Source organism: Plectropomus leopardus, chromosome 22 (assembly GCF_026936395.1).
Source record: "Plectropomus leopardus strain MGB_pleo_1.0 chromosome 22, ASM2693639v1, whole genome shotgun sequence".
In the NCBI taxonomy this organism is placed as follows: Eukaryota; Metazoa; Chordata; class Actinopteri; order Perciformes; family Serranidae; genus Plectropomus; species Plectropomus leopardus.
In genome coordinates, this window is record NC_142197.1 from 12,631,672 (window position 1) to 12,656,624 (window position 24,953).

General features: G+C 39.2%; 1 protein-coding gene across 3 annotated transcripts; it reads right to left on the bottom strand.

The window, feature by feature from the left end:
* Window positions 1–624: 624 nt before the first annotated feature.
* Window positions 625–23,314, bottom strand: LOC121961572 (proline-rich protein 5-like). 3 transcript variants are annotated; one of them, XM_088072641.1, is made up of 10 exons: window positions 23,070–23,314; window positions 17,543–17,632; window positions 12,712–12,897; window positions 10,913–10,993; window positions 8,181–8,287; window positions 6,661–6,752; window positions 6,430–6,570; window positions 2,659–2,803; window positions 2,160–2,474; window positions 625–1,526 (listed from the first exon to the last, which is right to left on the bottom strand). In XM_088072641.1, the coding sequence occupies exons 2-10, from the start codon at window positions 17,566–17,568 to the stop codon at window positions 1,150–1,152; spliced, it is 1,470 nt and encodes a 489-aa protein (XP_087928767.1). In that variant the 5' UTR covers window positions 17,569–17,632; window positions 23,070–23,314; the 3' UTR covers window positions 625–1,149. The 3 variants fall into 3 exon arrangements, with proteins under 3 accessions (XP_087928767.1, XP_087928766.1, XP_087928765.1); XM_088072640.1 differs by having other exon boundaries at window positions 12,712–12,900; XM_088072639.1 differs by having other exon boundaries at window positions 12,712–12,908; window positions 17,542–17,632.
* Window positions 23,315–24,953: the final 1,639 nt, after the last annotated feature.

Below are 24,953 nucleotides of genomic sequence, written 5' to 3' on the forward strand. Positions count from 1 at the left end.
GGATGTAGAATTTATCACTGAGCTTATGTAGATGAGGCTTAAAAGCAAAGATTTTGATATAAACTGTAATCAATTATAGTCCATTCAATATCCAGTGTGCGAATTTCAAAGGGATATACTATCATAATATAAATATAATATAATAAGTATGTTTTCTTCAGTGTATAATCACCTGAAAATAAGAATGGTTGTGTTTTCATTACCTTAGAATAAGATATCCACGGAGATCGCTGTGTTGCTGCGCCATGTTTCTAAACCAAACACTCCAGACGGGGCCATGGGTCGGCTGCTGTAGTTTGCAGCCAGTCCACAGCGAACAGCATCATAAAAGCCAGATTTTAAAATTAAAATGTGAGACTGCTCTATATATGATTGTAATGGTGACAATCACAGGGTCTGTTGGTTTAGGAGAGAAAGACACCTCTGCGGATAATTTGGCTCCCAGTAAAAACCTCCTTAGCAATGAGCGCTGGAGGAATCATAACAGTCCATGCTTGGCACATGGGAGAAGTTTCCGCTAGAAATCCTGCATGCTGCTCTTTTAACTACTGTGTAAACACATCTCTCTAAATGATGTAAAAATACCAGGTTAGACTTAGATTTATTGCAAGAACAAGTGCAAAATTCAATTTAATATTTTAATCATCAGTTAATAAAATAAGTTCAACCAACAATAACAAAGCATCACTGGTCAAACTTGAGTTTCTTTTACATTTGAAATGTTAAAAAAGCTTGATTTTGACAGCCAAATCTATTCAATAGTTCTACTATTGCAGAAATATTTATGGTGGTAAAACATTTTTCAGCATATGCATGTACATGCCCCTGGGATGTATCATCATCATGTGTTTTTCCATGTTTTCATTCTTACAAGAAAACAGGGAAAAATCAAAGCTAAACCTGTGATTATAGTTTTGCAGATAGGCCAGTGCTGATATTTCCAAATGAGACAATACATATAAAAGAAGGCGAAATTGCTATTTTCACCAGACAGCACAGGGTCAGAGTTGTTTCTAGGGATGGTCACATCTTCTTACAAGATATTTTAGTTTGAAAGGATCCCTGATGATGCAGAGTCTCCTCAAAAACAGCAGGAAGTGTCACGTGGTGTGAGGAATGTCATTGTGGCTCAGCATTGTTTGCATCTCTTTATATGTGTGCATGTGTGTTTGTCACACCACACACTGCCTGCTGCTGTCTCTGCTGTGTGTCCGACCCTCCAGAACAGCGTCGTGTGAAGTTGAGAAAGATGCCGTCATGCTCCGGCTCTGAGTCCAAAGACTCCGGGATGTGGTCCATCATGATCTCCAGGCTGGAAGAAGGACTGGGACCAGAGCTCGTGTCTTGAGCCAGCACTCTGGAGGAGGCGGGGGAGTCTGACACCAGCGAGCCTGTGCAGTGTGTGTCCTCACCTGGAGAAGGCTCTGGAAGGATGCAGGGGGAGTGATGCTGTGGCTGGAGTGCGTGGGAAGCAGCGGGACTGTCAGCGTCTCTGGGCTGGGGGTCCTGGGTGGAGGTCACAGTGTCTGCACGGACGACACCAGAAATTTAAGAGAAACAGACTGTGTATAAAATGTGATCCTTTTCTGGGTCCCTTACTAATCAGCTGACGACTTCAACATCAAATTTCCAAATATTCTTTGCTTTTATCTTCGATTTTTGCTTTAACAACTACAGCTTTATGACACCTTTTGAAACAGTTCACTGCATCCAAATTATTTCAGGTACTTAATGATTAAAAAAAACCCAAAATGTTTGTGAAATGTAAGATGGAAAAGGTTTATACTGGACAGTCTTAAACTAAAGCACATTGTTGAAAAACTCCTCTTAAACATTGAAAGACCCGTCAATCTGTATGCATTTTCACATCAGAGTACGCTTATATATATATAAATATATTTAACACCCCCAGATTAACTCATTCCTGGCATTAATAGATGAGTCTGCTATCCAAAATATACCACAAGTTATGCCTGTTTTTGCCCACACACGTATATAAGCTGATTTATTTATTTTTTTAAATTTTCAACATAAGGTGGTACTTCAACATTTTGTTTACATTTGGCCAGTCTGCATTTAAGAGAAAGATAAGCCTCTTGCAAGAGTAAAATGTGCCGATGTGAGTGGTTTTTTTACATCATTTATTACGTTAGATGTACCTGAAAGTGCAGCGGAGACTGCAGAGGCTGTGGAAGCTGGAGAGCGGTTGGCGAGGCTAGATGTGCTGGTGTTGCTGGTGTTTTTGGTGGCAGTGGTTGTGGTTTCAGCCAAAGAGCTGCTCTCCTCCACACAGGAAGTCATCTCAGAGACAGAGTGACGTCTGATGGCTGTGCCGCCTCCTGTGGAGGAGTCGACATCATACTCCACCACTGGGGTCAGCATGGGAACGTTGTAGCTCTTGGAGCGTACCACTGGGTTCTTGTTGACGGGGGTGTTGACTGGTTTGGAGGGCCAGGAGCGCTGCAGACGTTTTTCTGGAGAAAGAAAGAGAGAGTGAGAAGTAAAGAAAGATAGCCTTACAGTTTTGATTACTTTATAATTGAATACACGCAAAACACCACAGAGTACAAGTTCAAGAACACATAATGGATCATGACACATCTAACCTTTAAAAAAAACTTTGATTGTACCTACACGCATGCACTCACACGCACATACCTAATAGGCAGGAGGAGCAGTGCAAATTGGAAGATCCATCTCTGGAATATAACCCATGAGTCCCGAGGTAGGGGGAGACCACCTTCTGGATGAGAGACTCTAGGCGAAGGTAGTCGTCTGTTACACCTTTAGATTCATGGACTCCCTGCAGCACACATAAACACACACATAAACAATAAACACTAGCTTGTGTTTGCCACAAATCGCTGCTTGTTGGCCGGTGATAGCGGAAATTTTATAAGCCATGAAAAATTTCTGGCAGAAAAAGAAGAGTTTACCACAACCGTATCACTACGCTGAAGGAAGCGTGCATTTACTCATGGACGAGAGGCACATGCTCAAGGCAATGCTAGCCGTAGATGCACGCTTCCTTCTGTGCAGTGATATGGTCGGCGAGCTAGTTTGGCAAAAAGAATATAGTTCCAACATGAAACTGCTTACAACAAGGTCTGGATGATCTTGAGTAAGTGTGCCATAATTCCTGTAGAGTTTTTTTAAATGTGGGTTTTTTTTGGGGGGGTACTTTGAGCACCACAAGCTGAGTGCCATCTAGTTCCATTACGCGGGAGAGAGGGCAGACATCTCTATGGTCCATACCTCCAACACTCAACAACAAATGAAAACAATCTAGATTGATAAATGGCACTACAGGTAAGAGGAAGATTTTGTATTTGGGGCTGAACTGTCCCTTGACAGAATTATGGGCCAGATTTGGGTCTCATTTTAAGGTCAACAGAACTCTACTGAGAATGTAAGTAAGAAAAACTACATCTGCTATCAAACCACAATTACAACCAGTTTTCTTCATGAAAAAGAGGGGGGCGTTCTTCTTACATCTTTGCACTCATCCCGTTTCACCATACATCCATTCGGCATATGTGGACCGTCATTGCCCTGTTTATGGCAGATGGGTATTCTTGTTCGTAGTGCACAAGTGATTGTTTCTGCACTGTTGCCAGGAAACACAGGCATCACAGCTTTCATTTCTGCAGCAAGGCACAGAGCCACTGTGCATTTGAAGTTAGCGAGTTTTTAAGTAGATCAGTGGCACACAAAGTACCCTCATAATCAACGGGAATCAATATGGAGAGCCAGAAGAATAACAAACAAGAACTTTTCTGTTTGAAAGGTTCACGCTCTCATAAAACTCGCCTCCACAGTTTTTATGAGACCTAATTTTTGCGCTGAGGGGTCTAATACATGTGGACTCAGAGACCTTAACTCCAGAGTCTTCACAGAACAAAGGAGAGATCAATCAAGTTTCAGTTCTCTGAATCATTGAGCATATGCATCAAAACCACAGTACAGACACAAACCACATAAATAGACCAGACTTCAGCGAATTGGCGTCACAGAACTAAAGGAAAATTACTAACAGATGAAACAAGAGGTTGCAAAAAACAGCAAACATTCAGCCTCCTGTCTTAGCTGCCCAGCTTTTTGTGTGCTTTTAAATCTTTGACTGTACCTGTTGATTTTATATTTATTGTTAAAACAGATCAATTAAAGTAAATTTGCAGAATATGTCTGTGCACAATGGGTGAAACAGGACAATAAATACATTCCTTTTTCTATTCTTGTGTCTTTTTTATTCCCCATACCTTCCTCTGTCTTGCTGTCTTGCCCTCTCTCTCTGTCTGAGTCTAGAAGCAGCAGATTTGGGTCAATGAGTCACTACAATGATGTCCAAAGTAACCCACACAGAAACAGACGCACAGTTCATACTCCCAGACACACTTGAGAACACACTTAATCCACTCAAATTCACTCCCCAACCCACATCTCACATCTGACCAATAAAGGGCGACTTTGTTGGAAGAAATTTGAGCGTCTAAAGCGTCAATAATATTGTAATGATCATACACAATAAAATAAAAGATTAGAGAAAAGACCAAAAATAAAGATCATGTTGTGTTTTTGTTTCTTTCTACTCCTGTTAATCATCTTACAACCACTTGTCAGGAGGTCTTGAGCTAAAGGTTGAAAAACCCTGCCCTAATGCACTCAGGAAATGAGGCAATATTGTAAATGCATCTTTCTATTGTAAAATATGGATGTGAATAGCAATTACTGAAACTGCAGGGAATGAATAAACCTGGTGTGAATTTTGTGAAATGAGCAAAGCAATACGCCTTCCCAAAAATTATTTGCATATCAATTACTCATCCCGTGCTCCACTGAATTCTTGAAGAAAGCTTTGGTTTCTCACATACCTCCAGTGAACGAAGAATCCAAAAACTGAGAAAATTCTTGATAAATTAAAGTTATAGGGGTCTGGGATTAAAGACAGCAAAACTGTAACAAAACACCATTTTACTAAGTCTTACACAACTCGTGGTATAGTCCAAGTCTCAGTTATCTAGTTGTATGCTCAGGACTCCCCACAGGCATGCATTTTCGCCAAAACCTTATGAATTTAAACTGAACAGAAAGTGAAATGTATCTGTGCTCTCTTCAAAGCAAGACTCCATTGACAAAAACAGTAATTTTACTTCACTGAACATGGGAGTGGCTGGTTTACCATTGCCTCGATTGGTAGTTTATTTGTGTTGTTGTGTGTCTCTGGTGAATCTAAGCTGACCTTCTAACACACCAAAGTCACACACACAAAAAAACAAACAAATTAATTGATCTAGGCAGAAACAATCCAGAGTCTCCCGTGTTCAGTGAGGTAAAATTACGTTTTTTGTCAATGGAGTCTGGCTTTAAAGAGAACATAGATAACTTTAATTTTGTTCTCCATCAGAAAGGGCTGTCTGTTTGGGAAGCACTGAGCATACAGCTGGATAAATGAGACTTGGATCATAATGCATGACTTGAAGTAATTTTAGTGTTTTTGGATTCTTCGTTCATTGTTGAAGCATGCAAGAAGAATAACATTTTCTTTACAAACAGATGGCAACACTGAGTGACTAACTGATCCACAAATGGTAATTTGGGGGGTGATGTATTCCATTAACTTGAAATCCTAACATGTTTTGTCTACAAAAGGAGTACCTCAACATCGCAGTTAAATGATTAGTAAACTCTTCTGCTGTTCCCACAGTAATGAAGGTAATGGAAAATTGACTGTGTGCAGCTACAAGTTGCTGCACAATGGGTGAATAACTACTTCAAATAAACCAGGTTCAGTTATATGTATATAAATATATATAAATGTAAAAGGCATATAACTTAAGACTCCAAAGGTCAGACTTCTTACTTTGGGGAGATATCAGCTGTCTACTGTTACTGCAGTTTATTTTGAAATGTTTATGAACTGAAGCAAATTATCCACAGGGGACACATAAATGTCTCTGCTGTCATCATTTACCAGATGAAACGAAAATATCACGTAATCCTTTCACCTCTTGCATCAACAAGTTATTGCCAATGAGTTCTGCATCTCTGTAGTAATAATCAATTTTTTGGAGGAGGACATATGGCTCTTTAAAAAATTTACACAGACAAACACTGACACAAACAGACACAGGCAGAGTGCAGAGGGCACCGAGTGGTCATGGGAAGACGACTGTGCTCTGTGTTCACTGCGAGATTACTTCCTGTGAGATCCCTCTGCAAGAAAAAAACAGCTCTCTGTACCCTCTGATCCTCCATCTGTTGTCATTTACCCTTTTCACTCACCCAACATCAGTAATGGATGTTTGTGCAAGCTTTGTTTTGGGTGTGTGAGTGTGTGAGAGAGAGACTGTAAAACAAAGAGGGTGAAAGGGAGATGAAAAGATAAAGAAAGAGGTGTGTGTGTGTGTGTGTGTGTGTGTGTGTGTGTACCTGTAGTATTAGCAGCATCTGTATGATAGAAGGAGGAACTCTGGCTCGGGGTCGAGACAGAGCCTCATCCAGTTTCAGGTTGAGGGTGATGATGTTCCTGAAGTGGAGCAGAGCCAACTGGCGCACTGATGGCTCCTTTCCCTGAGGACACACACACGCAGGTGTCGACGAAGAGCTTTGAAAGAAGAATATTGTGTGTGCATGGGTATGTGTATGTATGTGTGTGTGTACCTGTACAGGATAAAAGATGGCCTGCAGCATGGACAAAACATCGCAGAAGAAGAAGTCCCATGTGTCAGCCAGGGAGTCCAGCAACTTCTGACCTATAACAAAAGCATAAAGAGAATGAATCACCACTAGGGCTGGACAATATATCAATACCATACCAATTTCGGGATATGTTTGATTTACAGTAGATCTTTATTTCAAACATGCCAAATAAAATGTAAGGAAAAAAGTAAAAAAAAGTATTTAATGTCCGAAAGGACTAGGAGGAAGGGAAAATGTATCAAATCCTACCCCTTTTTTTCAGCTTTTCCAAAAAAGTTCATTTCAAAGATGACACTGGGTTATTTCAGTCAATACCTTAAAGGTGTTGGGTACTGATACCCTCCCTACGCATTTCTGATGACTGTTTATTAGAAATCTCATCGTGAAAACATTTTGGGAGAGCACCAATAGTCAACCCTGCAATATTTTCGCAATATCGATATTGAGGTATTTCGTCAAAAACATTGTGATATTTGTCTTTTTTCATAACAACAAAGTTTTTGCAAAATGACAGCAACAAAACTCTCTGGCATCGGCAGTCAACCAGAGATAATGTTCTATGATGTTTTGGAAGACCTCAGCAACATAATTGAGATGTATTTTCTGTTATCTAAGAACTTTTTGTGATTTGTTATCATTACAAAGGTTGTTGGAAAGTCTTAATGTTCGCAGTGTTTGACATGAGAGAGCCTGTGATTTGTTAAGTAAAAATTCAGATGCTGTCTATCCTGAGGAAGACCAGATATGTAGTATGAAGTATGGCACACACACACACACACACACACACCCTCAGACACATAATCTAATACTGAGTAAGCCAGAACAATGGGTCTGTGAGTCACAGTATGTACCGTAGCAATTTGTCTAATCTTAAATTTCTCTCTGACTGGATGTTGTGCAATTGATGTAAAGCATCACTTCCCCTCTGGTCGCTGTGACGACAGCACTGAAAATGTCTCATAGTTAGTGTGTGTGTGTGCGTGCATGTGTGTATGTGCATGTGTTTTACCATTTCAACTGTGCTTCAAATAAAGGTCACGCGTTTACCACAACAGAGAGAACAAATTGATTTCTGTGTCTTGTTCTCACTTCTTCAGTGGCTGCTCTCACTCTGACTGTGTGTGTGTGTGCATATGTGCACACAGGTGTGTACTGCAGGAAAATGTCCTCAACAAAGACTGATGGTGGAGAGATAAAACCATGTTCTGTCAGTTCAAACTCGTAGTTCAAGGGTTAACTAAAGCATCTGATATCTTAGTCAATGATTATTTTCCCCGCTAGGCATTTGTGACTTTTGTCACACTGAGATAAAAACTCCTCATGTCTCCATTCATCTCTGAGTTAATCTGAAATGACTCACTGGCATTGTGAACATTATTCCACAAAGCAAGGTGGCACCGTTAGTTATTAACTATGTGACAATAAGATTTAAGTGCATAACAAACAAACTGAGGGTCTTGATCATTTTTAGCGTCAGTTACCTTCATAGAAGCGGATCTTGTCTCTCAGTATCACCATGCCTTTAGTGAGCAGCTGGTTCTGAAGGTACTCAGTGAAGAAGGAGCCCAGCTCCGTCTTCAGCAGCTGCCTGAAAAAAAAAAAAAACATGAGTGCATATGAGTACATACATACCTTAGGTGGACACAGACATACTACACACCATCAGTAACACAACCTATACGGGCGCATGATATTGGATTTTTGCCAATATCTGATATATCAATATTTTCAAACTTATTTTAGCTGACTGTTGATGCTGATATATGCACATACTTTCCCCCACTTGCAATTGCAAAGGACAACAAGTTTCTCCTGAAGTGGAGTAAACTCATCATTATTATTACTCTTATTGTAAAATATGCCTTTCAAAATGTACACGTTCGCTAGAAAAATAAATATCTACATCAAGTCAGGTTACATGTAAGAAATATAGGGTTCCCACATATTTTCATGGACAAAATTTCAAAACTTTGACTTTTCAAGAGCCCATTATAATGTTTCTTCTTTTTGGCATATTTTAAACAAAGTAGATACAAATTTTATTCAAACATAATTCCAGCTAGCGTGCATACATGTAGGTGATGCAGGGAGAAAACGAATAAATGTACATGATGGTAAAGAAACCATCACAAATCAACAAAGAGTTACATTATGTTGACACACTACAGAAAATAAATTTGCTGTTATGTTAAATGACATGGAAGCCTATCCATGGAAAATTACTGTCGCAATTTCATTACAAACAACAAAATTCAACGACTTTTCCAAAACCTTCAATGATTTTTACAAATGTCATGACTTTTCCAGGCCTGGAAAATGTGATAGTGAAAGTCAGTGACTCTTCCAGGTTTTCCATAACCCTGGAAACCCTTAATATATTTACTTTTATTTAACATTTTCAAACAAAACTGTAAAATTCATCTAGTGTTAATAGGCTTGGATGAAGCTCCCCCTGAGACAATCCTGACAGTAACCACAACCAAGGTATATTCAAACTATTTAGACTAATTAAAGTTGCATAATTTAAGCGTCATCTTATCAGCCTGTCATATCAGCAGAAATGTTCATTTCGGGCTGATGCCGATATTTAATTTTAAAGGAATAGTTTGGATCTTTTGAAAGGGGGCTGTATGAGGTACTTAACCATAGTTAATATATTACATGCAGTAGATGTAGTCAGCATGCTTCAAGTTTGAATAGCAGGCAGGATTACCGCCATGAATTAAAAAATATACTCCTGTCGACGGGTACAGCAGAAAATAATATTTTAGCCACCTTAGGTGTTAGCTTTGGTTCCCACATCAATGTTCAAATCAAAGCCACCAGACTCTATTGATAAAACAGTCATTTTAGCTTGCTGACCACAGGAGAGTTCCTGGTCTACCACTGGTAGTCTATCAGTTAGTTTTTTGTAATTGTGTGGCTTTAGTAAATCCGAACTAACCCTCTTAAATGCCAAGTCTTACAATAACACAAACAAACTAACTGGTCGAGGCTGTGGTCAGCGATTTTAAATGACTGTTTTTCTCAATGGAATCTGGTTTTGAAGAGAGCGATATAACAGCTTCAATTCCCCATCAGAAATCTGTGTCTGACAGCAAGGTAAAGCAGTGAAAGTATTACAAATAGAGCATACACTTAAACTGATACTGATTTTTTTAGGTGGCACAAATATATTTTGTTGCTGCCCCCTTCAACAACAGTACGTTGCTTAGCTTTTGTGGGGATTCTTCTGCCTGCTCCACTAAACTAGGGGCGAGCTGAACGCCTCCTACAGCAGGTAATACACTGATGATGGATAGGTACCTCATGCAACCCCACTTCTGAAGATCCAGACTATCCCTTTCAAGCCTTTATTTACCAATGCAGATGATAAGCCAGTATTGTTGTGCAACTTGAACATGAACCAAAACTAATTAGTTCTCGTGCACCGGAAAGCTGTAGTGTTTAAACAGCAACAGACTCAGGAAATGAGAAAACATGTTGTTCACACTAAAAAAAAAACCATTTCAACAAGATTTTCCACTGATAACTGTTGACACATGTAGAGATTAGGTATGCCAGCTCACTCGCCGTTATTACAGGAAGAGAAAACTTGACCTTTAATATTTATGTAATCTACATCATTTACTGCTCAACAAAACAACAACAGACACAACAGCCTGAGTCAGAGTATGTGCATGTACAGTATGTATATGTGTCTGCAGCGAGTTAGTTATTGTACATGAGTGGAGTCAGTTTTGACAGCCCTGTCTGCTCTGCCCTCAGCTATACTGTAATTAAATACACAGCAGTGACCCCTTTGTGACCTCCACCTGTCATTTCCCCTTTTACCTTGAAGCTGTTTCTGATTCAGTGGACTGTGTGTAGTCAAAAACAGCAGGAGAAAAAAAGAATAGCTGGGAGTAAACAAAAACTGTAACTGTGCATGTGTTAATGTGTCTGTTCAGACTAAATTTAGCATGCTGAAGCTGCCTTTGTGTGTTTTTATATGGGAGCAGGAGTGTCTCAGCCAGCAAGAAAGCCAACACTACAGCACAGGAAGGTGGGAAATTACAGAGTAAAACACTATAATTTAGTCAGATTTCTTCCTAAAATACAAACCAGCTCAAGCTCAACATTTGTCATGATTGTGTATAAGTCAGCGCAAGAGTCAGTAAAACAGACAAATAAAACACAAGGAGACAGACGGGTGAGTAGACAGAAAGCTGACCTGACACCTTCATTCAGGGTGTAGAGTTCATTTTCTCCCAAATCTTTCCTCTGGAACACTGATATCACTGCGTTGTGGATGCTGAGAGGAAACATGGAGACACTGAGTGGACATATTTTCACAGTCTAACGTGTAGAGCAATAGAAAAATATTCAGTTAATAAACAATATGCAAACTGAGATATAATGTAGATCTGCTTTAATTATCTTCTGGTGTTTAAATGGACAAGTCTCTTTTATTGTTAGTGCAAAATTAATAAAACAACAGAGAATGTCTTAGACTGAAATTTCCCCGTATTAGGCATGGGATGATATGAAAATTTTGCAAGACTTTTACAAAGTTACTATTATCCTGACCTAGGACTGCACAAGTAAGCAAAATATTATTATTATTATTATTATTATTATCATTATTTTAAGATTAGTTTTTTGGCATTTGCCTTTTTGCAATATCCCAATTACAGCAGCTGCAACTTCTTTTATAGCAGAGTGTGTCACCATTACAAATTCATTACAAATGAATCATTGTGATGCTACAGAAATGCTCCGGCCTGTAAATCATAACCAAGACCTAAAAGAACTCTGATAAAGACTCCAGCAAAAAAACAAATCATCATCATTTTTATTTTTATTTTTTCAGTCAAAATAAGATGCAAAATAACCACTCCCACTAAAATTGCGAATTATATCATAATATCTGTCAAAGTCATTGCAATAGAATTTTTTTTAGCATATTGTGCAGCCCATCCTGGCCACTTGAACTTACATTTTGTAAAGAAATGATATTGTTTTGCATCAGATGGGACACATATCTCTTTTTAGTGAAAATCCTTTTAAGTAATACTCCAACAATCATTAAATGCCAGGCTTTTCAGCTATTTTAAAAGGCAAAGCTTTTTTTAAGATCTTTTGCGTTTTTTGAGGTTGGAGTGTAAATCTGTTTTTGCTCTTTAGTGTTGTGTTGTCCATTAGTCTCTTTGGGAGCTGCTGGAAACAATATTAAGGATTATCCCAATAACAGAAATGAATCACGATCATCTTAATGTGAGTGTTAAATGCTAAATGCTAAATTGTTTGTTGTTCCATCTGTAATCCAGTGAAAGCTGGACTCACAGATGTCATATTATTTTCTTCTCTTGTTTATCATGTAAATTATCAAAGGGTGTCCAGGTTAATCAACTTGAGTGTTTGTGGTTCAGTGATGTCGTGTCACATGTTTTCAGGGTAATAAAGCAATAAAATCATGCAAACTGTGAATCTGTGTTAAAGCCATGAAATCCAAAGTGTGAACAAAGTAAAAGACAGCAGAATACAGAACAGGAGAGAAAAACAGAAAAGGTCATGAGGGGGCATGGACTTGTTTTATTGCAGGTTTCAGTCCAGCTCATGTTGTTCATGCAGACCTCCAGCTCCTGCTTTGCACTCTCTGTTGTCTAGTAAAGCTGAAACACCATAAAAATAACCAGAGAAAAAAAGAGAGAAAGGACCAAAGAAGAAGAAAAGGCTCTATGAGGCAGAATGAGATGAAAAGAGGAGCGAAGGATTGTGATAAATAGAGATAGATGATGGACCCTCAGGGAAGAGAGACAGAGTGAGTTGGTGCTCATGTGCATGCATGTGTGTCTGCGTGTAAAAAAAGATTTCTATTCACAGCATGAAGAACGGCAGCAACAGAGCTTTCTGCTGATGGCGTCTTTTCAGGGAAAAAAGGCACACATACACACATATACTGCATACATGTCCATGTGCGTGTAAAAATACATGTAGTTAAGTAAAGCATCATGGCTCACACACACTAACCTGTTCCAGGTGGCGTTGGCCCCGGCCCTCCTCTGCTGGGTCCCTCTGTCCCTGCTGGACTCCTCAGCCAGTCCTCCAGTTGTTCCTCCCTTGTCCCCTCCTCCCCCTGCTCCTTGGGTTTTCGTCTGCGAGAGGTCGGTCAGACTGGAGGACGAGCCGCTGCCCAACCTCAGCTTATTGTGGAGACTCCTCGAAATCCAAAAGACGGAAAGAAAAAATAATAATTATAAGCAGAAACTGCAGTCCATTGTGGTACTGGATAATAATGGTGGAGTCCTGGTGGAGTCCATTGAAAATACATAAAGGACTTAAAGTCATCCAAAGACAATAATGGGGGTTGTTTATTTTGTTTGTACCTCAAAAGCTATATTTCTTGGTGAAATAAGAACAGTGAATTTTGTGTCAGAAACATCCAAGTCTATCAAAAAATGCTCTCTTGCAGGATGTATTCACTTCAAATTGGTGTTTGTGGATACACAAAAATATAAAATACAGAACTACTACAGACACTAAAAATCAAAATACAAAAGCTGTGCAATTGCTGTGCACAAAAAGAACGTTAATTTTTTCCGATTTTTAAGGGCTGACAGCATTTGCTTTTATTGATGGGTGATTACTTTTTATTAGCCATCTGCTAATGTTTACACAACCTTAATGTATGCACTATACTGCTTTGGAAACATATTTAGCAGAATGGCGGGTACAGGGAGAACGATCAGGAGGAAAGTCAATTGGATGGAAGAAAAAATACAGAGAGAAATGGAGAGAGGAGAAAACTGGAGAAGATGAATGGAGGAAAAAGTGAAAGAGAGATGAGAGGAAGAAAGAGGAAGAATGGATGAGGTATAAAGGAGGAAAACAGAAGGTGAGAGGAGAGGATGCACTAAATATTTAGAGGTTGATCCATGGCAAAGAAACAAAAATGAATAGTCAGTTTAGTCTCTGCAGTAAAAGTCAAAGTAGTGAAGTCAAAAAATAAACTCAAAACTATTTAATCTGTGGATTTAATCATATGCAAATGAATGTCTGTGGTTGCTCGTACATGTCTGTCGAGATTTAGACTGTAACAGTGAGGACATGCAGTATTTGGAAAGGGGAAATTGAGGACATTTTTGCCTGTCCTCACTTCCTCAAAGGGCTAGTAAGAAAAGAATTGATGGGCTTTAGGTTTAGTTTTTGTTAAGATACAAGTTGAGGTTAGGAATGTACCTATGATGGTTTAAGGTATACCATGCAGGATTTTCCTAAAAAAACAATGTATAGGCTCATACAGAAGTAATCCATCTCAATCACTTACAACCCACTAGAAGTGTGTGGTTTTTTTCTGCAGAGACTCTGCCCTCTGCCTGTATTTTCTTTTTTTCGTGTTTGGTCTAATTATGGACATCTACCACCATCGAACTCAAGTGAGGTAGGAGCTTTATGAAAAGGTAGTGACCAAGTGCCAGACTATAATCAGCTGGCATCCAAGATACAAAGCATTGGAAAAAAAAAATGCAAAATAGCAACACGGAATGCCAAACGAGAGTGAATCTGGGGTTAGTTTTTACTTTTGCTTACAGGCATGTTTAAAAATAGTAAATGACAATCCTGCATCATAGCCTATATCTTTAGGATTAGCTGCAAAGGTATGCATTATGTCAACGAGGGCCCTAAAAAGTACAAAGAAGAGGAACAAAGTACAAATATGTGGTGTGAAATCTGAAACTCAGGAGACAGCAAATGAAACTAGTGACAATTGCTCAAATATATCCGGTGCAATCAATGAAAAAATGTTCCTTTCTACAGCTAGACACAGTAAATGTGTATGTATATACTGTATGTATGTCTGTATTATGCATGCACTGCATATATGCAGGCAACCAGCTCGCATGCTGCAAACTTTACATCTATATGCAGGGTTCCCACAAATTTCCACAGACTAAATTTCAAAACGTTTCCATAACTTTCCAAGGACAAATAATAAATTTCATAAAAATATTGGGCTTCACTGTGTCTGTGTCACTTGCCAATGAAGTTGTGGTACTTTTGAACACACACACACACAAGAGACTCATTTCCAATAACTACTGCCTCCACATTACATCACATATATACATAATCTGTCTTAAAGTGGAAGGTTTTGGCTGATATTAGTCATGGAAAATGAGAACCGTGGGAGTTTTCCACAAAATTTGCTGTACTTGAAATTGTGCGTCTTTCAATTAAGGCCGTGCAGCCCTAAGTCAAAGCATACTTTTGCCACGTTATGTCAACAGAAAAACAAGTTTGCCCTTATGTTACAATACGTGAAAGGTTGTTATTGGAAGATTACTGTACCAATTCATTTAATTACACACAACAAAATTCCATGACTTTGCCAAAACTCAGTGACTTTTACTGATTCCATGACTTTTCCAGGTTTTCCATGTCCATAGAAACCATGTATAGAATATTAATGCTGCACTGTCTCTACTTTTCAATGAATGAAAAAGACTAAGACATTCATTCATTGTATCTGCAAAACCAGTAATTTCTGCAAAAGTAGATATGACACACCTCCATCCAAACACACACACACAAACACACACACACACACACACACACACACACACACACACACACACACACACACACACGTACTTACTCCAGTAACTGAAAAGGTACCACATATTCCCACTCCATGAGTGTTTGTTTGTCACACTGAACAGAACGAGAGGAGGATGAATGAAAAGAACAAGCGCCTCATGAGTCTCTATCTCACTCTTTCACACGCCCTTTTTACCATTTTTCTTTCTTGTTTCAGTTCTCCTCCACCTCTCTCTCCTACTTCCCCTACCTTAACTTTTAATTCACTACCCTCTTCTCTATTTCTCCCTTTGCCAGTCCATGCCAGTTGGTGACCATGTGATTATGTGAGCTTTTGTGCCAGGCGAACAAAGGAACTCTTTGAGGTTCGAGAGCTGCCAAGAGGGAGAGGAAGGAATTAAAGGTGACACACATTTCACTTCCTCCTCCTCCGTGTGTGGCCCAGGACAGATAATAGCTGTATTCAAGCTGTTATCTCATGTTGGCCAAATTCACTAATCACTGTTCAATATTTATTTATTTATCACATTGATATCGACTCCTTTTTTACTGCCATCTGCTGTATAATTATTTAATTTTCTTCTTTGTTTTTAGTACATTTTTAATAATCCATGCCCAACCAACATTGCTCACAATTACAGAATTTAAATGAATTGAATTTAAAGGGTAAGTTTGGTATTTTTCAACTTGGACCCTGTTTTCACATGTCAATTTCCACACTCAGTAACAAAAAGGTTTATCTTTGTTGTCACACACTTAAAGTCCGTGTAAAGTGATAATTAAAATGTGTCCGGGTTTGTCACGTCACAGAAAGATGTGTTATTAAACACCTGACCAAATTTGAATGACCAAAAAAAGTAGTATGTTAAAAACGGTCTCATAATCATGAAAAAATGCACAGTACACGCTAATGATGCTGCTCGTTTTTATACTTCTACACTGTCAGGGGCGGGGTTATGCTGAGTATAGCCCCAGTGTGTCATCGATCTATGGTTTTTAGCCCACCCAAAAAAGCTTAAAACAGGAAAATAGTGAAAACACAGTCAACCATTTAACTCCACAATTCAGTACTATATAGTAAAGGGTCACTGTAACATGTTTTTTCTTTAAACTTTAAACTAACAATCTGAGTCCATCAGTGGCAAAAACAAGCACTTTAGTGGAAAAATTGCGGCTTGTTTTGTTCTTGTTTAATACAGGACCAATTTCAAAACATGGTGTTCCAAATAGTGACTTAGGCACAAAAACAAAGGAGAACAGGGTCCAAGCTGAAAATACCGAACTTACCCTTTAAATGATTGAAAAGCAGAAGAAATAGAAAAAGGAGGTAAGAGGAGAGATAGAAGGTGGGAAAGAGAAAACAGAGGATGGAAAATCAGAGGCATGTAAAAGAATATGGCAGGGAAGAGCAGAGAAGGTGTGTGTGCGTGCGTGTGTGTGTGTGTGTGTGTGTGTGTGTGTGTGTGTGTGTGTGTGTGTGTGTGTGTGTGTGTGTGTGTGTGTGTGTGAGTTGAAGGTCCGTCTGTCAACCTGGATCTCAGCTCAACTCCGCATAAATAGGTCAGTGTGAGAAACAGGAGCCCTGGGCTCAGATACACACATAAGGAGACACTCACTCACACACACACACACACACACACACACACACACACACACACACACACACACACACACACACACACACACACACTGTTTGCATCAAAGAAAGGATGAATTTCTCTCAGAAAAAGTGTTGTACCTTGTGCAACTGAATCTACAGACACTTCAGTCAAAAGTTTTCTCCTGAAGAATGGATGATGCAAAGCATGAAAAGGGAGTCAGAGTAAACACTGCGTCGTGAAAAGATCGAGAAAGAGGGAATATTTCTACATTTGTGAAAGTTAAGGCCGTGGATGCAACCCGGAAGTTAGACACTTCTTGTTTCTGGCTCTGAAACAACAGGAAGAGTTGTGAGAGAAAATGCTGTGGTCTAATTACTAAACAAAGGAGGATTAGGGGGATGTTTGCATGAATGAAAGAATGAATGAGGTCATTCAGGAATGTGCGTGAGTGTGTGTGTGTTTGTGTGTTTCACTTTCATCTACCTTTGTGTGTGTCCCAAAGGACGGGGACAAAAACAGAAAAAGGAAAAAAAAAAGTATTGGAGCTGCAGTGGGACTCTAGGAATGAGACCTGCTGGCTGGTGTGAGTGTGAGTGTGACAGTGTGTGTGTGTGTGTGTGTGTGTGTGTGTGTGTGTGTGTGTGTGTGTGTGTGTGTGTTACCTCCTAAACGAGCCCTCTCGTTCCATGTCAGCCTTGACAGACAGCTGCGACCTAGCAACCGCCGTGAAACCACCACCGACGTATCAGCATCTGAAAAAAGCAACAAAGAGAATCACTGTTAGAGAAAGTCGACTGGCTTCAAACAAAATCACCTGACAGGACAAATTTAGTCGGCTTTGGTTGAGTTGATTTTCTAGTTTGAAACACAAGTGCATTGGCCTGTTTCCCAGGAGATGTGATGTGTCATCGTAGAGCACAGGTGTAAACAATAACAATTCATAACGGCTGAATTTGACTTTGCTGCCTAAGTTTCAGGCTCACTGACATACTGTCATGCCTCTCTGGGACACTTGAATAAAGACATAGTTAATGTTATTAGCAGCACCTGTTCTCACTGTTACATGTCAACATGTCTTCTGTTAAACAAAAATGTCTCAGAAATGTACACTGCATATTTTATGAAAACAAACCTATAGGAATTTACCTCTAGAAACCTTAAAAATCTTAATTCTTTTAAATTGGGAGTTGTTGCATGAAATATAACCTCAGCAGAAGCGTGGATTTGCATCACATGATTTGGACTTCAGTCACAAATGTAATGATTTTGGACTCAACTTGACAAAATCTAGAAAGACCTGCAACTCAACTTAGACTTCAACACCAATGACTTGTGACTTTACTGGGACTTGAGCCTTTTCACTTGAAAATTATGTTATTTAAAGAGTGCCACAAATTAATTAATTTCCCTTCATTTCCTGTATCTACTAACATTAACGATTTTCATTTCCAGCAAGTTGATACATTATCAGGCAGCATCCAGTCACGTTGCAGAAGAGAACCATAAAGGACTAACATTACATTACCAAGCACCAGTTGTAAAAAATGATAAGATAATTTCGTTCATGTGCAAAAACTGCTAGGTGATCAAGAAAAAACAAATAACATTATGCTAATTGTGCAGATCTAAAAATTACAGAGATGCAACAAATGCCAAAAAACTTGTTTTAACGAATAAAAACAAATTTTGCAAAGCATTCATGATTTTTGCAAACGTGCACAAAATAATAAACATATACTATAAAAGGTTTAAACTACTGCATTTTGAAGTCAGACAGTTAACTCACAGACAGCTGTTTCTACTCACTATCTAACAAGACAGTATTCTAATCAAATTACAGTAAAGTGGTTGAGAGTCATTTGATCCTATCACGAACTCAGATGCCCCAACACACACACACACACACACACACACACACACACACACACACACACACACACACACACACACACACACAGATAGAATAACACAGATCAGGCAGGTTTGTAGTACAGGGCCAAACAGGGTAAAGCTGAGGCTTCCTCCTGACCTATATCACTGTCAAACCAATACAACATTTTGCTGATGTTTTTTTTTCTCTCCACAGCCTTGAAATTACGACATGAACATGGATTACTTTACAGCTTCAGACAGAGATGGTTTTAGACTTCTAGTTGCAAAGCATGCATGCAAGCAAAGTAACATTACTCAGAGCTTTGCATTGTTAACTCGGCTTTATTTACATAGCACCTTTAATGCAAACATGTAGCTCACACGCACGCTTCACATAGCAAAACTGAAACAATATAAAATAAAAAGCAAAAATAATGAACACAAATAAAATGTTGCAAGACTGGATAAAAAATACATATAAAATGTTAAAAATCAATAAATAAAAGTCAGTACCCAAACCGTAACAGGGATTAAATAATATTTTTAAAAATGATTCAAACTTAAAGGAATTTTCAACTAGATTTGCATCATAACAATGTGAGTTGTATGTGTAATGAAATATGGTAAACTTCCCTACGCCTACTAGCGCCCCGCTGATCTCCAAGTTTAAAGTCGCGCCATCTGGCAGATTTTTAGTGGCTCTTTGGCGGTTACTCGAGCTACAGATTGGACTGCACCATACTGTTTCCTGTATTGTAAAAAGGAAGGCTGAAAAAACTGAGATCAAACAGTAAATCTAAGCAGTGCTGATAAAAAATGAACCAAGATTCTGTTACTGTGTCACCTATTTCTCGCATAAAATGTTTTCAGAAACATATTTTAGCTTAATCTTTAACCATAATTTGAGAATGTTTGTTACCAGCCGACAATCATATTGTTCCTGTGTCATTACAGAAAAGCTTTTATTATGTTAGCCACCAGTGGGAGCATTTATTGGTCTGGTGCGACACAATGCATTCTGGTAGTTGTAGTTGTTTTCCACCTCTTAAGCAAAAGCAGAGCCCTTTTTCTCTGTTTTCTCTGGTCACGTAGTACCATTTTCATAAGTATTTGGGTCCTCCTACTGTACAGACAGCTCAGTTTATTGCAGTGAAATACTTTGAACTAAGCCTATGACTGTACTACAAATTTAAAAACCTGATTAAAAGAATAGGTCTTTCATTTCCTTTTAAAAATACTGAAAGAGCTTGGCAATCTAGTAACCAGAGGCAATGGGAATCTCAGTGAAAAGGAATAAAAACACAAGGCACTCTAATCAGTACTTTTATGGGATAAGGAACATTTTAAAGAAAAGTGGTGGAGGACCTGATTGATCTGGCTGTAACATAACATGTAAGAAAATCTAATGAAAGTTTTATTTTTTCCTGTGCAGGGTTCATGTACTGTATGAGGGCTTGAGTGAATTTGAGGTTGTGATGATCACGGTAATCACCGTGTGTTTGGATGAAAACTGTAATGTGTTTGTCTGCTTGGTCAGTAATGACTCTCCAGTGGTTCAGGCTTTACTTCCTGGAAAATGTATTTGTCGCTATGCAATATAAACCACAACCTGCTGTTGCCTGGTGGCTACACTTATACGTGTTACCAAGTCTGTCCTATTCATTTATCTAATTTTTGTTATCTAGTCTGTGTTGACCAATGTGCTCTTGACATAAATCATGAGGCCGCCTCACAACATGAAATAGATTTGAACCTTCTATTCAAATCAGGACTTTGTAGAAGAAGCCAAGCTAATTTCTGACTGAAAAACACGACTTTTAAGAAATATATGATGTTTGTTTATGGCGGGAAAAAAAGTGAATGATATTATGGCCAGGCGGACGTTACTGTGGCTCTGTGACATCACACTTGTCTCTGCAGAAATGTCTTTAGCAAGGGTAGCACCAAATTATGGCTTTCCTGCATCAATTTGAGGTGCAATCGTCTTTTTTATTTCTTTGTTTTTTCAAAATAAACGTAAAAGTACTAGTTAAGTTTTGTTTTGGTTTTTTTTTTTAAATAAAAGTCCTCTGCTATTTTCATGTTTTATTTAAGGACATAAATGCAAATGCTCTAAATATTGAGGGGTACATGTCCCCTGCATCCCCCTTGAAATCTACACCTGGTCTTTAGACTGTATGATACACATGCAATGTGGCTTAATCCCGGCGCTGCATGTCCTGCTGCCCTGCATGGATAACTGAATGGGCCCAAAATGTTAGCAAGGGACAAAAGCCCTCTGCTGCATCACCCTAACATGTTATGGCCAAAAAGTTGCACAGGAACACACCAAATCAATGACCAATAGGCATGTATGTATTTGCAAATTCATTGGTAAAAATGCGCAGGAACTCTATACTTGATACTTAAAACTTAATACGTCATCGTTTTGGTCTTTTTTCAAGAAAAAAATTCTCAGATGTAAAAATCTGAGAGCTCATTTCTTCTAAGTGACAGTAAATATTATTAAATATATATGAATATTTGGGGGTTTTGGTCAAAGCGACATAAAGATTTCCTATTGGACTCTATGGAATTTGTTTTTAAATATTTTCCAATATTTGATAGACTGAACAGCCTGAAACTTCTGCTGCTCGATCAGTCTAAAAAAGCCAATGAGGGCCAACAGTGCGGGACACACCGAAGCAACCAGGCCTGCGGATGCTCATCTTCAGCCCAACTTGGGCAAATGGCTGACTGTTGGCTCGGTGCGTCACGGCCTTATGGCAGAGTAAGGCGGGTCCTTCGCTATCCTCGGAAATGCAGAGCGTGAGTGAACCCTGTGGCGTTCACTTGCAAAATGTTGCTCAAATTAACATGTACCAACCAAGAAGAGACTCAAAATGGCAAAAAAAGTCACAACATTACTTTAAAGAGACATGAAACAAAAACCCACAAAAAGGTGCGTAGCAACAACAAAAAAAAGCAATATTACTACAAAGTCTGTATGACTCTTCTGTGGGAGAGGATGTGGGGACCTTTACATATCTCTGCCAAGGGTCCCGCTGTCTCATAATCCGCCCGTGTCTGCTGCCTGCCTCCGACTAACTCCCCACCCTTCAGTGTGGCTTAATGCCTTGCTTAGGGGCTCTTAGACTGCAGTTCCACAGATTGTAGTGGAGGGAGCTTGAGATTGTCTCTCATTCAGCCTCTGGCCCGAGCGGTCCAAGTTATGAAACCAGCGAGCTCCCACTCATTTACAATCCTGACTTCTCCTCCTCCTCAAGCCGCCTCTCTCTCAGCAGCAGACAGTTTACATTGTAAGCAGATATCAGGGACTCCACTGCTGAAAATTAACACCCATAATCTGCTTCAACACACACACACACACAAACACACTCTACAGACTGGCAGCGCAACGGGGAAATAACCACCCTGCACCAGACAAGTGCTAAAGTAAGTGTTGTCTGAGTCTTGCAACAGATTTGTCTGCTCTCCCAGCCTCTCTGGCACTACACCAAACCACAAGTTGGAGGTCCTGCTGAACAAATCATTGGTGTCTGTTTTTAACACCTGTCCCACCCTGACAGCAGCCTTCAAGTCTGCTTCATGTCTACCTGTGGGCAACTGGCATGCAATTCTTTCAACTTATGCAATGCACAGAAAGCAGAAATACAGTGCATGAAGACAGTAATTACATCAATAAAACTTAGCAGGAGAGAAAAATTGCCCTCGGAAAAAATCTAATTCTTTTAACCCTTTGAAACCTGAGAAAAGTGGCTTGATTTCTTTCCAAAACATGGGAAGAAGGCAACGACCTGCAGAATAGGAGATGACCCAAAAAGTAGTAAAAACGTGAATGATAATAACAGTAATAACAATTCTCTAACGTAATTTTAAATATGCAATCAAGATAATATAATATAATATAGTTTTTTACTTTTTTCCGAGACATTTTCTCCTACCTTTTTAAATACAGTTTTCTACGTCTACTAATTTCTTGCAATTTGTGGAATGTTTTTAAAGAAGTTGCTTGTTTAGTTTTTTTTAAGAAATTGTACCAATTTGCTCAGAGTTCAAAGGTTTAAATGTTTGTTAAAGGTATCTGTAGGCAGCACAAGAAAAGTGATGTCAGGTTCAGGTTTCAAAGGGTTAAGGGTTAAAAGTGAAGGAAGTATTGATTTACTTGTAATGATTTAAGGCAATAAGAAGCTATCATTTCATGGTAATAGCTTAAAATTATGCTGTTTATCCGTCAAGCAGTATAAAACTTACAGGAGGACGGTTGTTTCTTTCAAGTTTGGACTGAGTTTATTGATTTTCAGACGGTGTACTCACTTTTTCTGAAGTCTTCCTCACTCCCTTTTAATAGCAAATGTTGTCTCTATTTAAATTCCGCAAAAGAGCCAAAAATAACTCCTGTATCTGAGTGGAAGCCGGAGGTCTACGCGGTGGTGAGCAGTCCGCCGTCGCAGCTCTTGAGCGAAGATAACAGCGCGCGAGGTTTGCGCACGTTCTCCTGAAATGATCCGATATGTGTGGGACGACCTGGACCCGCGCGAGCTGCGAGCTGTCAGCGCGGTTTTAAGGACTCTCCGCGAGCGTCAGAGGGAGGAAGTGAGAAAGGTGAAGCCGAGAGAGAGAGAGAGAGAGAGAGTCACAGAGAGCGACAGTGTGTCAGAGTGATGTGTGTGTGTGTGTGTGTGTGTGTGTGTGTGTGTGGGTGGGTGGGTGAGAATATGAGGCTTTGTGTATGCAGGGGTCGGTGGGTGACAGATGCAGCCTATGGAAAGATTCTGTGGTTTAATGTGTTGTGTGTTTAAGCACATGATAATTTGCATAGTTGAAAAAAGTATAGATAAAACGCAAAAAATAAATTCTGTCATTCTTTTTCTGTAGAATTAAGTAAGCTTTCTTGGCATGACATTTGAAATGCACAATTAAGCTAAAAATGATGAAAGATAATGAATGGAATTGACAAAAAAAAAAGGTGAATAACTGTATTACAAATCCAGTGTGTAGAATTTAGGGGCATATTTTGGCCAAAATTGAATAAAATAGGCCTGAATATTATGAATTAAAATGAATATTTAAACCATTTCTGCCTATAGATGCTCTTCAATCTTACCAACTGGACCTTTATTGCTTTGTAGTTGTTCATCTGTTAGTCCATGTAGTAATTCTACTGCTGTTACTTACTGTATGTCTGTTATGAACCACTGTTATGCCAGTTTTGGAAAGTAGGGGCCAAGTACTGATTTTTTTTTAAAATTATTTTGAGACACTTGAACTAATAATTCTTAACCTTTCTTAACCTTAAACTTTGCACAGGCTGGCAAGAGGTTTCTCAGTGTAATGAGTAGGGTGGAGCAAATTAAAATGACATTAACTAAAGACATGCTATTTTACTGTGTTAAATGGTATGTTATTGCACCGATATGTATATGAACAAAGAGAAAGTGCACAGTACCATGTCGTCAAACTGGATTTGTGGCACGTATTGAACCATAGGTACTACTGTGGCTAAAAACAACGAAAGAGACTTTTCCTCAATTCACCTCCAGCCTTAACTTGACTTTTTAGTGCAGATTAGATGCAGCTTTGTCAGCGGGTTCAAAACACTGGGAGTCTTTGTTGTCAGCAGATTGTACTCCCATCATGTTTAATTCATAGTGAAATAATTCATAGCCAAACTAATACAACAGCAGCCCAACTCACAACACTGGGCATTACACTGAGTGCTTTTACTGCCAGTAGAGAAGGCCACTCAGCAGGTACACAGCCCTCTGTGTGTGTTTTTATGTGCACACAGTGTGTGTGTGTGTGTGTGTGTTTTTCTCTTCAGAGTCAACTTGCATTTTCTAGCAATCAACTTTACACTGCATAGTATCTAATGTACAGATCACTACATTAACCACAGAGCTCAGTGTGGCACACCAGACAAACTGCACTCTGTCTGCAGACTGCATGCATATGCATTACTGCACCACACACACACACACACACACACACACACACACACACACACACACACACACACACACACTACAATGTCCCTCCCTCCTCCTGTAATACGGAACAGGTTTATAACAGCAAAGTGTTCTGGTCAAGGCCAGATTGTATCTCGAAAGTTCTCAGGACCATAAAACCACCACCACTACATGCATGCACGCACACACACACACACACACACACACACACACACACACACACACACACACA

Bases quoted from the DNA above. Each gene is read 5' to 3' on its own strand.
- LOC121961572 (XM_088072639.1), bottom strand. From the start codon at position 17,568: ATGGAACGAGAGGGCTCGTTTAGGAGG. The intron at 10,994-12,711 runs GTTAGTGTGTGT...GTTTCCTCTCAG, and splicing joins GCCAACGCCACCTGGAACAG to CATCCACAACGCAGTGATAT. The intron at 2,475-2,658 runs GTATGTGCGTGT...TTCTTTCTCCAG, and splicing joins CTGCTCCTCCTGCCTATTAG to AAAAACGTCTGCAGCGCTCC.